This window comes from Gossypium arboreum, chromosome 12, assembly GCF_025698485.1.
Source record: "Gossypium arboreum isolate Shixiya-1 chromosome 12, ASM2569848v2, whole genome shotgun sequence".
Lineage (NCBI taxonomy): Eukaryota > Viridiplantae > Streptophyta > Magnoliopsida > Malvales > Malvaceae > Gossypium > Gossypium arboreum.
The window spans coordinates 112,879,012-112,893,655 of record NC_069081.1 but is presented as its reverse complement, the minus strand read 5'-3'; the positions used below and the strand labels follow the sequence as shown (position 1 = coordinate 112,893,655).

The 14,644-nt window shown below is 36.1% G+C and overlaps 3 protein-coding genes across 4 annotated transcripts; 1 reads left to right on the top strand and 2 right to left on the bottom strand.

Annotated features, from left to right (window-relative positions):
* The first annotated feature begins 371 nt into the window (after positions 1-371).
* On the top strand, positions 372-3,053 carry LOC108476717 (phosphoribulokinase, chloroplastic). Its single transcript, XM_017779003.2, has 5 exons — positions 372-1,211; positions 1,759-1,843; positions 1,942-2,026; positions 2,134-2,378; positions 2,461-3,053. The coding sequence occupies exons 1-5, from the start codon at positions 649-651 to the stop codon at positions 2,710-2,712; spliced, it is 1,230 nt and encodes a 409-aa protein (XP_017634492.1). The 5' UTR covers positions 372-648; the 3' UTR covers positions 2,713-3,053.
* Positions 3,054-3,525: 472 nt separating this feature from the next.
* LOC108476915 (protein BASIC PENTACYSTEINE7) lies at positions 3,526-5,615 on the bottom strand. Of its 2 annotated transcripts, none has more exons than XM_017779288.2 (2): positions 5,334-5,615; positions 3,526-4,469 (listed from the first exon to the last, which is right to left on the bottom strand). In XM_017779288.2, the coding sequence occupies exon 2, from the start codon at positions 4,452-4,454 to the stop codon at positions 3,750-3,752; it is 705 nt and encodes a 234-aa protein (XP_017634777.1). In that variant the 5' UTR covers positions 4,455-4,469; positions 5,334-5,615; the 3' UTR covers positions 3,526-3,749. The 2 variants fall into 2 exon arrangements, with proteins under 2 accessions (XP_017634777.1, XP_052878969.1); XM_053023009.1 differs by lacking the exon at positions 5,334-5,615 and adding an exon at positions 4,903-5,268.
* Positions 5,616-7,167: 1,552 nt separating this feature from the next.
* LOC108479533 (CSC1-like protein At1g32090) lies at positions 7,168-13,753 on the bottom strand. The gene is made up of 11 exons (XM_017782199.2): positions 13,097-13,753; positions 11,793-11,945; positions 11,576-11,711; positions 11,252-11,353; positions 11,037-11,156; positions 10,828-10,908; positions 10,357-10,697; positions 9,657-9,902; positions 8,554-8,878; positions 8,047-8,280; positions 7,168-7,857 (listed from the first exon to the last, which is right to left on the bottom strand). The coding sequence occupies exons 1-11, from the start codon at positions 13,408-13,410 to the stop codon at positions 7,486-7,488; spliced, it is 2,424 nt and encodes an 807-aa protein (XP_017637688.1). The 5' UTR covers positions 13,411-13,753; the 3' UTR covers positions 7,168-7,485.
* Positions 13,754-14,644: the final 891 nt, after the last annotated feature.

Genomic DNA, 14,644 nt, shown 5'->3' with positions numbered 1-14,644 from the left:
ACAGGAACCGTCCAAAGAATGAATTTGGGTATGGCTAATGCATTGCATGGTGCACGGTCACCATGTAACCTCCACCACTCTACACCCCAAACCCCTCGTCTTTAACCAGCCACCCTTTTCATGCCACGTGGCATCACATTATCCGAACTGAAACAATAACCACCAAGCTTACTCCATGCCCCTCATCTCATATCATCTCATCAACAATTCTTTTTCGTAGCTAAAAATATCTACAACAGTTTTACTTTTGCCAAGGAAAATGAAAATTTTGAAATGACTATTCTACCCACTGCCAAATGAGTCAAAGCCGTTCATGTCCCTTTCCTTCGCGCCTTATTATCACCTTCAAACTTGTCCAAAACTAGGGGCAGTCAATGGAACTCACAAACAAAAGACACCTCAGCTTTTCCATCACTTAAGCACTCAGCAGTCACTGCCATCTGTTTTCTTCAACCTTTTCTTCTTATTTGTGTTCCATATTTTTCCTTGGAAATCTAAAGGAGACAGAGAGGACAAACTCATTTTTAAGTGGTCTTTTTATTGCCCATGTAAGCACCATTTTAACATTCTCTTCCTGTCTAAAAAGCTCTCTAAATTCCCTTTCCCGAGCTGAAAGATAAACAAGGTGAGCCTAAAAGAGCTGAAGCAATGGCAGTTTGCTCAGCATACACTACCCAGTCCCTCCATTCAACGTGTTCAATCTCCACACCAGCGAAAACCCATTTAGGTTTTCACCAAAAGCAAGTAGTTTTCTATAGGAGAAGCAGCAAGAGAGGTGGCAGCGGCAGCAGCAGCGGCCCATGCGTGATAACATGCTCGGCCGGTGATTCACAAACAGTTGTCATTGGTTTGGCCGCAGACTCAGGATGTGGAAAGAGTACCTTTATGAGGAGGCTAACAAGTGTGTTTGGTGGTGCAGCCGAGCCACCGAAGGGAGGCAACCCTGATTCAAACACGCTCATTAGCGATATGACCACTGTGATATGCTTAGATGATTACCATTCACTCGACAGAACTGGAAGGAAAGAGAAGGGGGTGACAGCACTTGACCCAAGAGCTAACGACTTTGACCTCATGTATGAGCAAGTTAAGGCTATCAAGAGCGGTGTTGCTGTGGACAAGCCTATCTACAACCATGTTACTGGTCTCTTAGATCCTCCTGAGCTCATCAAGCCTCCTAAGATCCTTGTCATCGAAGGACTACACCCTATGTAAGTTAAAAAAGAAAAACTAGAGTCCCCCATTTATTTCTTTCTCAGTTTCTCAGCCAAACATCTGTTCATAAAATTTTGGAACTATCTTACCTGCATATTTTGGGCAGTTTTGATGAAAAGCAGAAGATTCCATAAAACTGATTTTGTTAATATCTAGAAACATAACTTTCCTCGTACTCTGTTTATAAACCCGAATCGATTCAATTTTGATCAATTTAAACATTAATCTTTGATTAAAATCTATTGACTGACAAGTTTTGGGATCATGAAATGTTCTGTTGCTGTTCTGAGCCACTTGGGCTTGTTCTGAATGAAAACTTGGCCCACTATAGTTATTGGTTTTAACTTCACAGCAAAAGTTTTTGGCCTCTAACGTTTTTTTTTATTGAATTTCTCTGACTGTTACTGGTATGCAGGATGTTGCATTATTACGAGTCTAATTTTTTATTATTTCCGGTATATTTTAATAGTTTTCTTTATCACTTTTACTACAAATCTTTATTCGAAATACCTACTTAATGTGGGGTTTTGTCCTAATATATAGGTTCGATGAGCGTGTGAGGGATCTGTTGGACTTCAGCATCTATTTGGACATCAGCAATGAGGTCAAATTTGCATGGAAAATTCAGGTGATAAACTTTGTACGCTAATGGCAAAAAATGTTCTGCAAATTCAATGCCTGGCTTTTGTTTACTAGCGTGATCTGACTTTGTTGAAAACGTTGCAGAGGGACATGGCTGAGAGAGGGCACAGCCTTGAAAGCATTAGAGCTAGTATTGAAGCCAGGAAACCCGATTTCGATGCCTATATTGGTAAAAACACTACATATATACACAATACCGTGTCAATGCCCCAGCCCCAGCTGCTTGAGCTGCTGTAGACAGACATTGATCATTATTTATCTATTTGTTGGGTGCAGATCCCCAAAAGAAATATGCTGATGCAGTGATCGAAGTGCTGCCAACTCAGCTCATTCCAGACGACAATGAAGGGAAGGTTTTGAGAGTTAGGTTGATAATGAAAGAAGGGGTTAAGCATTTCAGTCCTGTTTATCTGTTTGATGAAGGCTCAACCATCTCATGGATACCATGCGGAAGGAAGCTCACTTGCTCTTACCCTGGCATCAAATTCCACTATGGCCCTGACACTTACTTTGGCAACGAGGTATGTTACATTCCTTTCTCCATAGTCTAGTTTAGCCAGCCATTTCTCAACAGAATTTGATGGTATCATTGCTTGTCTTTAGGTTTCTATTCTGGAGATGGACGGCCAATTTGATAGATTAGATGAACTTATTTATGTTGAAAGCCATTTGAGCAACATCTCCACCAAGTTCTATGGAGAAGTCACCCAGCAAATGTTGAAGCATGCGGATTTCCCAGGAAGTAACAACGGAACTGGCCTCTTCCAGACCATTGTCGGATTGAAGATAAGAGATCTCTATGAGCAAATTACTTCCAGCAAAACTGCAGCTCCACTAGAAGCAACAAAAGCCTAAGATTATTAGAGTTTCTTCATACATTGGACTAGACCTTGGGTCCATAACCAATTATCCTCTTTCCAGCTTTCCTCTATCGAAGGTTTATTTGAGTGTTAGGCTGTTGTTGCTTTCATAAGAGTCGAGTATGATCCTGTGCATTTATTTTATGTTTGTAATTCAGTGGAGATATGTAATATAGAGAAACAAAATCAGAGTTCAATTTCAACATTGAGAAGTTCATATAAGACAAAGCCTTTCGACATCATCTCTCCACTTCTATTTCCCCCTATTGCTGCTTCTTGTTGTAAGTTGTAACCATTTATGATGTCAAGATCATTGGTTTTCTTACTCCAAATAAAGAGGATTTGGCTATGGAAGCGTGGCCATAATGTGACGTTTTCCTTGAATTTAGTTTAACCTTTTTTATAATTAATTCAATAAGCCAAAAAGTAGAACCTGATAGAACTTATAGCATAGCAATCTTCTATGATCTGATGTCAGATATACAAACTGAAAGCATCCTCAATCTTCTGGCAAGTCTTCACTTGGAAATGGAGTAAAAAGGCTTTAAAACCTTTAAACTTGCATTGTGGAAACGATGATAAACATAAAAGTATGGCAGATGGATTCCAATTGTTACATTTACCAACAAGGTCGAAAAAGGAGGAAGAAAATTTAGCAGCTTTTATCCTGAACAGCTAGACTTCGAAATGGAGAGCAACTACATATGTTAATACCAAGAACAGTATGAAAAATTAGTGCGCAGAAATCAACTATCTATATCTACAACCGCCTTTGCTAACTAAACTTTCTGCAGAGAAGCAAACAGTGTCGAAGCAAATAGCATGAACTTTGTTTTAACAACATCAGGCTTCCAAACGCAAAGTAACAACATACCCTTCTAAGTTTTAGCCAAAGTCAGAGAGACAATATTTACAATCCGAGTTGTCGGATCATCTCTAGGGTGTAACAGTAAATTACATTCAAACTAGAAAGCAGGGTACTAAATATTTGAAACTATTGATATTATGCTCAGCTACCAGCCATCTGCATTTCTATTTGATTGTAACGAACTTGTTTGTACCATGCCTAGCCCAGTGGTCTTTCAAGTCAACAGGATGAGAAAGATCATATCCTTCAGCTGCAAGTCTCAGAAGAAGTTTGAAATATGCTCCATTGCTCATTTTTCTCCCAGCCACACGAGCACCAGGCCTGGTGGGACTCATGGGAAGTGGACATTCTGATATATTGATGGTACAACATGAGGATTGCCAACCACTGGCACCCCACTTGTAGCACACTCTTGCAACACCTGTACAAGAGCAAATGGGGGAAGGCACCCCAGAGAAATCAAACTTCGTTCCATCAAGATTGATGTTGGGATTTTTCTTCTCGCGTTTGGTTTCCGGAATGCTTGCTCCCTTTCCCTTCTTAGGAAGAGAGGGTTTCTTCATGGGCTGCTTTGGTCCCAGAACCTTGGGAGCTATTTGATTAGAACCCTTCACAGAAGACTTCTGTTTCCCCACCTTTGTAGTTTTGGTCCCCAAATCATTGTTGTTCCCTGATTCAGTTGTGGCAGCAATGGTACGAATGGGAGAAACAACAAGACCAGGTTCATGGTGTATTCCAGTTCGTTGCAGAGAACTAAAGCCAGGTTTGGATGTGGGGTTGTAATGATAAAGCCAAGAAAAAGGTGAACCGGTTGATCCTATTTCAGTTTCAGGCATCACGTTCTTATCGGAGTAAGACCTCATCTTCATAGCTATTACTTGAGCCTGCAGCAAAACATTAACGAAAACAAAATTCCAATAGGCACTTGAGAATTTTCTAGAATTATCTCAGGACAATAAATGATTTCTAAGCATTCAAGAAACAAAAATCACAGCCCCGCTTATGTCTTATATATCATTCAATGTCCTATTATCTACTTCCGCTTTCCCCTTGATCGACAATGCCGGATGCGTAGGCGCAGAACAAAAACATTACCCTAGCAATGCCATATATTGACCACAAGCTCTTTGCTACACATCAAAAATTGAGAACTTGCATGCATAAACATATACATCTTTTAAAAAAGAAAGGGAAATGTTCTAAAGATATGAATAAAAGCGGGAGAAATTGGATGCAAACGCTGCTAAACAGATTGCATGACAGAAAATTTACCATCAAGAAAAGGAACAAAAGATATTAGAGAGATGAGGAACTCACTCCAAATTCCAAGAAACTGAAGAATAAAAAACCATAGCAGACTACATGGGGATAAAGCTATCTCAACCGAAGTAAATGGCTACCTGGAACAGGAACATTCCACACAAACCTCATCTCAAAACAAACAAATAAAAGGCAAAAGCCTGACCCATTGAGATGAAACAACCCGAAACCCTGATCTACAAACAAAAACCCATTTGAGGGAAAGCATCAAAGCAACCATAAAAGATAAAAGCTAACTAATAACAAACTGCATAAACCCATATCTCAGCCTGAAAAATCAAAAGCAAAAGACTTCAGGTCTAGGGGGGAAAAAAGAGAGAACTTTTTACAACTAGCGACCATAAGGTAAGAAACCATCAAGGATAAAGAAGATATTAAGCACTAAAAGCTGGAAAAAAAATATTAATATAGTATTAAAAGGAACTTACAAGCTTGGTAAGATCTAGTGGAGGGTAGGTCTAGGCAAGTTTCAGGCTGAAAAATCTAAGGGCAAAGAACAGAGTGATTTGCCATCTCCAAAAGAAAGTTTCCAGTTGTATGGTTTAGTGGTTTCTCAGTCTGTCTGAGCAGTGACAGTGAGCACCAAAAGCATTGTAACTGAACTTACTATCTTTTCTATCTTTGCCTAAAAAATTGATAAAATATTCGTTTTTATTTATTGCACTCAAATCTCAAGTTTACCCAAGAGTTTAATTTCCCTCGAAAAACTCTTACATTACTGCTAGCATTACCATAAATGCACAAGGGACTAGGGTAGGATGTTCCCACCAGCATAGATATATGTTCCATGTGGCATAAACTTAGTACATTTGTCTCATAATATAATCTTCTTTTCTTTTTGTAATTTACACTAACATGTTATGAAAGTCCAAATTATCATTTCTCTAAGAAAAAGCATACTATTATTATTTCCTTGTCCTTAAAAACCAACAAAAACTACCAAACTCATCTCTTGTTTCATGTATATTAGATATACACAAATTAGGGAGTGACTTGAGAAGAAATTGGCTGCTATAATCAGCCACGAAGATTAGTTATTGAACTGCTAAATGAGTCTTTCTTATAGAACAAGTAAAAGTTAAATTGAAATGAGCTACTAAATGAGCCCACTTCAAAGACAGTACTCTGCGTACAAGACTCCTCAACAATGAAATATCAGATTCAGTAGTCCAACATTGATGGTTCCTCTGCCGTAAGCTTGTCTTCCCCTACAGCAGTGCAATGATTCTTTTGTCTTTCTGGCTACAAAATAAATTGATGAAACCATTATACCTTTCTGCTACAAGAAGTGCCTATCTTACTACATGAAGCTATCTGCTGGTTTTGTCCAGATGTTGCAAGGGGCACGAAAAATGTGCCAGATACTGCCCTGCACAGTTTACTACTAGAAAGGGAATGCCAAAGCCCATAGGATCATTCTTCAAGGCTAAGAATCAGGTTGTAAGTCTGACATTTTGGGACGCTGTAAGGGAGATTAGGATTCATAAAATGTCTGCATTAGGATTTATGCTGTAAAAATACCACAAAATCTCTGTATTGTATCTTAAATTGTTTTTTAGTTATTTTTATTGAAAAATAATAAGTTAGGGGAAAACAGCTCATTCCTTAAAATTTAGGGTTAAATAGTTGTTTTGGTGTTTCATATATACAGTTAACCCCTACTCATTTATTAGAAGTAAATAAAAAATTTAAAACTAATAAGGTTAAAATATCAAAAAGTTTTAGTACCAAAAAAAAAATTCAATTAAGCCTTTTCAAGATTTAAAAATTAAAAATCATAAAAATTATAACCATACGTAATTTTGGTATGTCTCTAAGTGTCATCATATACAATTGTCACGTTTGACTTTTAATTTAGTTAGTCCAGTCAATTTGCTGCTTTAATTTAGATTAAATCATTTCTTAATCTAATTAATCGAATCTACGTTATACTTTAAAAAAAATCAAATTGCAGAAGAATTGAAGCCCAACCCAAGAAACTTAAGCCTTCTGGCACTGTTTTTACTCTCTCTCTTCTTTTTTTTTTTTTCCTGTTTTTCATAAGGTACTATCCAAACAATATTCAATCAGTCAACTAAACCGCATGTAAAATGTTCAAATCGTTAATTAACATCAATTCTGAATCATTCTTATGCCTTACTTAAAACAATAATAATCTTGCTAAAGAATCCTTATCCCCTAAAACAGTAATGATCCTGCTAAAAATTGAGCTGTTACGCCAAGGATATATGTTAAAGTCATTTTACATTGACAAATCAATAATTTCCAAATAAAGGAGGAAAGAAAATCATTGAACCAAAGTATCAAAAATTACAACCGAGTAACAAAGGGAAGTTCAAATCTTCAAACAGATCGAAACTCGGGAACATCTCTCACTTCTTTTGCAGACACCAGATTTAGCATGCTGGAACTTCAACATAATTTCTAATAAAAATGCCTTCAAACTGATAGAACCATATGTACTTAATCTAAATAATAATAATAATTACAGGAAAGGAAAGGACTCATCCTCAATGCCTACTAGTCCCTGGTGGTAAGTTATGAGATTGGACAAATTGGTTAAGATTCTTTCTAAGCATTTTAGTCCCTTGAAGTCCATGACTCTGCTTCATAATAATAGCCATAAAGGTTATAATCATACTGGGGCGGAATGCCATGGTGATAGATATCTTGGGGTGGAGAGGTGGTGGGCTGATGATAGCTATGGTGAGGGGGGGAGGCTGGATGATATGCATGATGAGGTGGGGAGGGGGAACTGATATCATCTCTGGTTTGGGCATTGTCGGCATAAGATTGGTGTCTATCAACTCTAACTTTATCAACTCTGATCTCTACCAACTCCTCTTCCTCGAAAGATCGGAAAATTGGGTGCAAGTAAGCATCAGCCAAGAATGCTTTTAAGTTTATATCAGATTCAGTGGTCTGATCCATTAAGTCCTTTGCCATTGCTTCCTGCAAAAGAAGATAAAAGAACTTTCATCATACTTGAACAAAATTCTCAAATCTTATGAGATTAAAATTCACATCCAGTTAAAGACCATGAAAGTATAATTGCAGGCAAAAGGAATCTCTCTACCTTGCTCACCAAAAACCTACAACTGTCATTGCAATAAAGTCAGCTATTTGCTCTACTCAACTTACCTCCAGTGGATGCTTTCTGAATGCGGGTTCAAAGCGGCTCTTGCAATACTTATGGAAGGATAATGTCAATATTGGTAAGATAACAAGCAGAGGAGTTGAATTAGCAGCCTCTTTTGTACTGAGCAGGCCCATCAATAGAAGTTGAGAGATCAATAAGCTTGCTATTATGCGGCTGTGCACGTGTGGCCAGAATGCAGCACCACTCTCGTACTGGGGATTGTAGACATTAATTATCTGCGTATGATCAAATGGAAAATAAGATTAATGAACTCTAAAAACAAGAGAAGATCTACAACTAACATAATTTGCAAAAGAATCTTCAAATTAATCGACTTATCTCTCTTGAGAGTAAAGGTTTCTATCAGTTATGACCTATGAGCATCCTATTGAGTTTTAAGTTTCAAATGCAGACATTTTATGGTAGGCTTATAGTAACTGAATAAATTATCAGATGACCTTGCAGAAAGAGAACACATATAAATAGAAAAGCACTGTTCATAAACTAACCTGATGACGGTAAACCAGGTAGGCAAAGGCAAAGAAGACTAGTATAAAAGGAAGAAGAATGGGAGTAACTACAGCATATACAATTCCCAAAAGGAAGTAGAGTTGGAGACTTGGGAGAGTTTCCGGATAGTCCACACTGCCAGGGTCCATGGCCATTTCTCTGTCTCTTTCAGTCTTCACCAAAAACATGTTCTTGAGATGAAAAATAACCAATGGTTTCAGTCGGAGAATTTCACCAGCTATACCAGCCCATCCATCAACCATTATATATGTAATAAAGAAAGTGGCCTTCATTGGTATTGACACCCCTATGGTCCTGGGGATCCTGCAGTAGAGTGGAATAATCAGATCACATGATCAGACATCTTCAAAGCCATGCACTAAACATCATCTAAAATTTGCAAAAGTTAAAAGTGGATGAAAGATGACTTACACGACCTTAATATTGCAGTGTGCTAAATTTACATACTATTACTCTACTCGCAAGAACAAATCCCAAGACTAATACTCTCTGCCATCTTCCCAGCTCACTACTGTTCATAGCTAGGCTAATGTTTGCATCACCAGAAGCTCTAGGCCTCTTGTGGAACCAACTTTAAATTAACATCAGACATGAGTTGCACTTGTGTTGGTATTTTTAAAGGTCTCAAGGGCTGCATCATGTTATAGATTTCTATCCCCTTATTAGGCAGCCCCATCCTAGCATATTGAGGTTCACCATTGCAGCATCTCAAGAAGCACACATTCCCAGCATCTTGAGAGGCTCTTTTTACTAAACCTATTTGGTGCTGTCGACAATTGAAGCTCAAAAGGAACCCTTTATAGTTTTCTTTCTGTCAGACCTTGTTTTCAGGGTCACTGTCATGTTAGTCCATCTAAGATTGCTAAATATAGTAGTCAGGTTTTATTCAAAGGGATCTAGACTTGTAGGTCTCTCTCCTTACAATAAACTAGCAGACATTCATGTTAAATTATTGTTCCTCTTCACCCTCGAGATCTCAGGTTTCTGAAAAAAAATTAGCAATTTAGAACAACTTATAACATCTTAAGACAATACTTAAAAAAAAAAAAAAAAAGAACACCAAAGTTGAATGGAGAATTACTGGGTTGGTGGTTGGTGAAGGAACGAGTGCAACTGCTGAAAAGCTGTTCCAGTCACTATACTCCCCAAGAACACATTCACCAACATAAAATAATAGTACTTTGCTGATGCTCGTCGTTCAAGAGTTGATATAGCTATATGTCCCTCAATTTTTGACATGATCATCAAAATTGTAGGAAGAACATACAAAAAGATCTTAAGAGCAAGGCCGGGAAGAAAACCTTGCAAGAAAGATTTGATGAAGTTCCTGCATATTAATTTCAAGTAACACTTTCTGAGTATACTGAAAGAACTTACAAAGTTGCAAGATACTACTCCATTTTTTGATTAAATGATAATAGTAGTTTGAAAGTTGCTATAATGGTGATTATATCACCAAAGTCTTCTATGTTGCAGAGAATACGAAAATTGAAAATGTAAAATGGAGCCCAACAAAAGCTCGTTACCCCATTTTGTTGTATACAGCAGTGTATATAAAAAGACATAGACTATCCCTTTGTAAGTGATATGAAGAGATAAATATGAAAAGTAAGCATAGACTATCCCTTTGTAAGTGATATGAAGAGATAAATATGAAAAGTAAGCACTAGAGCTAAGCATGAATTTTCATAAAAAAATGTTTAGAGCATCTAAAAATATAAATGCATATAGGAAATTACTAATGTTGCATCTATATGCTAAGAATTGAAAAGATAACTTACAGTTCTATAACTGGCCTAAGGAAGGGAGCAACTCTTTCAAGACCCTCTAAATTTGCAAGAGATTGCACAAATGCGATGGGTATCATGTAGAAAAATACCAAGGCAAATACTGATAATGATATAATTAGCTTCCGAATGGTCAAAGAGACAAATGGTATTGCCAGATTTCGCCAATAAACATCACGGGGTTCCGGAGCCCAATCTGTTAACCACAGTGTAGGATTTTTACTTTGTTGTGTCTGGGCACAAACAGCAGCCCCCCAACGTGATTTGAATGATACAAAAGCAACAGGCAGGATAGATTTGGAGTCCTTGAGAATTTTCTGGCGCTCTAGTTCCATCTGAGACGATTAAAAACAATGCAATAGACAGGGTATCAGAGCCATCCAAAGGTCTAGAAAAGTGTAGGAAGAAAATAGGTTAAAACCATTTGAATATTGAATGTATTGGAACAAAATAGCAGCAGCTTACTCTTTTATCAAATTCTTTTATTTGTTGTTTGTAGAAATCAATGGAATCAACTCTTTCACCCCATAGCCCCAGAAAACCTATCTGAAAGTGGAAAGCATTCAGGGCATCAAATGACCGGGTCCATGAAATATTGGACAAATTGTAAGTTGATAAAAATCTCAAACAAAAACATATAAATAACCACGAAGGTCTGTATAAGCATAAACTACGTTTTTTGTTGGTCTCTTCTCCGGGTTTCTTTCAAACTTCAATTGATTATAGTCCAGCCAATTTTGAAGCCTATCTCTTTTCCTCACCAGTGAAGCGAATTTGTTTGCATTATATACTGCCTGCATAAAAAAAAATGCAGAAACTATAACGCGCCATGTAAAGCCCCACAAAGATGGACAAGGATGTGTTATATGTATATTATACATTTGATTACCTGGTGACAAAGATAAGTATCAGGGTGATTTGTTTTAAAGAAGTGGTCTAGAGATTCTGCTATTGAGTGACCTGGAATCTGCGGCACATTCCTCACAGCTACCTGAAAATTCACCAAAATTTTACCCACAAATGTTTGAATAAACCATTTGATAGCAAACATTGTAAGAAGTGGGACTGATATGGTTACTAGAGTTATTCAAGTGAATTAAAAGAAAAATCTTAATCCTCATATGAATGATGAGACAACGACATGACAGTTTCTTCTCAACTTTAAATATGCTGTAACTGTTCTTAAGATAGTAAAATAGAACTCCCAACTCACAGTGAACTGTTCTGCACGCCTACGCTGAGAGGCCAAGAAATGCAACCTCATTGTTGCTACATTATCATATTCCTTGTAGAGCATGTAACAAATCCAAATTGTGAACAAGTATTCTAATCCAATATGAACAAAAAACCTGAAATTCAACCCACAGCTCGTTAGAAATGCTATCAAATCAGCAATGAGATGTTTATTAAAGATATCGTGCTAAATTTACCTTATAGATTTAGGGGGAACATTTGATATTGAAAGCTTATCAATGTCACTCACAACCAATTCTTTCCTCAGGAAAAATAATGTTCCACTTGACACATTCACTGGAATAAGGATTAGAAGGGCCACAACAGCTATGGGCACAAAAATCTTTAAGCTGTCAGAGAAGAAACAACAGTGTTAAAAAGATGGTCACAGATATTAAAGTTTCTTTTCTTATCTTGAAAATGGACATAAATACTTCAATTATAAATAATAATAATGATAAAAAGAAGAAGAAGAAGAAAAGAAAAGCAGTCATGGTTCTGAAGCAGGCAATATGTGAAAGTAACGAAACTTTGACCTTTTCTTAAAAAAGAAAAAGTATTAAGATTATTGATGCACAGAGAAGATGCATAAAATCATCTATTCGATAAAGCTCAATATGCAAGTACAGATAATATCAAGATTTCATGACTGTGAAATACGGTAACCAGATGATAAAACATACTAATCTGTAAAAACCATCATCCTAGACTTGAGTGTACAAAAAGAAACAGCATGAATGAAGTCTACTCATCCTTTTTAAGTCCTACAAACAATGCTTAATCTGTACAGCAATCAACAGGAGGTTGGAAGGGATCATTAATGGGGAACAGTAGCACGCCTTTGAACTCTTAAATCGTGTGAAAGAGCTGCTTTACATATTTCTACAACAAATGCAGTTTCAGAAAAATTTAACTGATACCTGTCAATGTAATGCAAGTTATTCAAAGCACACATAAATACAACTAAAGAAACCCCAACTTCACTTAATGTGACACTTCGCGTACAATTCGATACAAGATTACACTATGACTTTAACACAGGGGGTAACCATATACTGCGGTCAACTTAGATAGAAAAGCAGATTCATTACATCAAAATTCAAATGAATGGGGAAGGAGCTAGTTCTAAGTCAAAGTTTACGAATCTGATTCCAGAAATCACTCACATAAATATAATTTGAAAAGAATATTTATCACAATTTTTTATCCTTCAAATTCCAGAATTTTCTCAAGAAAAATAATACTACTCAGAACCTAAAACAAGTAGAAAAAGGACAAGGGAAGAATAAAACAAGAAAATTGATAACCGTAGGGTATGCATTCACAGGAGAAAATAAAAGGTAAAGTTTTTTCCTTTTTGTGTTTAGACCCACAATGGAAATAACTTGAAACGGTGAAAATTATAGTTCAAAACTCAATGTTTCTGTGATGAGAAGAAAATAGTAGCCACAAGCAATGAACAACCGAACACTAAAAATGGAAGGAAAAGAGGAAAGACTACCCAAGAATGTAAATTCTGAGGAAAACAGCAGAATCAAGGCCAGCATGGTTGATAAGCTGGGTCTCACTCATCTTCAAAGCTTGAGGCATCCAGTTCAAGAAAGTAAGATAAGTCTTGAAATCGAGGTTGACGAACTTCGCCACAAAATTCCCACCCCTTCTTGGGCTTGCTCTCTCTCCATTGATATACCATTTTGGGAAGTAAACTCTGTCATTAACTGGTTGAATTCTCAACAGAGCAAAAGCCAACAAGAACGCAAATGCACTCAGAATATTGATTAACGCTGACACCCCAATATCACTAAGAGTAGCCATTCACTAAAAAGGCAGAGCAAAAGGAAAACAAAGCATGTGATGTGAAGATGTTTTGAAAGAGATAAGGAAAAGACGCAATAGATGTGCAAAAACGCAAGACAAGTAGACAAGCACCTAATAGTCCAAAATATGTGACTGCTGATGTAAACACTAAACAGAATTAAGGTGACGTAGAGAAAAAGAAAGAAGAAGAAAACAAAGTTTTCTTTTTTATAATAGAAAATAGAGTTAATTACTTATTATTTTGTTTAGATTCCAATAAAAAATATGTTTTACATTTAAAAATATTATTTTTTAACCATATTTTGGATAATTAATAATAAAGGAAAGGAAATGAAAAAAAAGAAAAAAGAAAAGGAAGGGACGCAATATATATATTTTTTGAAGTGGGAAATTAATGGTTTTGATCTGTCAAGCTATAATTAAGAAGTACTTATTACCACTATAATTGATTGGGTTGTTAATAATTGAATTTAGGGCTCAGTAGGAAGCGTTTTCATGTGCATGTGACTGTGTGAGCATGACTGTCATGTTGTTTAATGTTTTATTATATGAGAGAGAAAAAGTGGGGTTTGCTTTTTCTGGACTTGTTTATATTGCCTTTGTCAGCAGTTGGGTTCATCAAGGATTGTTTGTTAAAATTATTTTTGAAATTTACGGTATTTTTTATTTTTTTATTTATTTTATTAAGATGAAATAAAGTGTAAATTCATATAGTACAAGGATTATAAATATTTATAATTCTCCATTTCATATTTTCATACTTTGAAGAGGAAAGGTGATAGATTGATGCCCCCATCAATGCCTTGAAATCAGGCAATAAAAGTATGGTTCTTATTTTCTTAATCAGATATAAAGTACTAAACATAAAAGACAATAAAGATATGATTCTTTATTCTCCTAGTCTTTTTATTATATCGTTTTCCCTCCAAAAGGCTAACACATTTTTGCTTGCTTTATTCCATCGATGATGATGAACAAAAAAGGGAAGTTTTGCTTTACTTATTTTGTTTTCTTTGGCGTTTTATTGATTGAGTGGTAATTTAATTTATATAAATATTATTATTAATATAATAAAATTTAAATTTAAATGTATTGGAGCATTTTATTTATGAATTAGAGAAAATATTATCTTAAAAGAGTAAATATAATAAAAAATTATAATGAAATTATTTAAAGAAATAATAATAAAATAAAAGCTTTGACTTTTGGAATCCCCAGCCAAGCCTCTAAA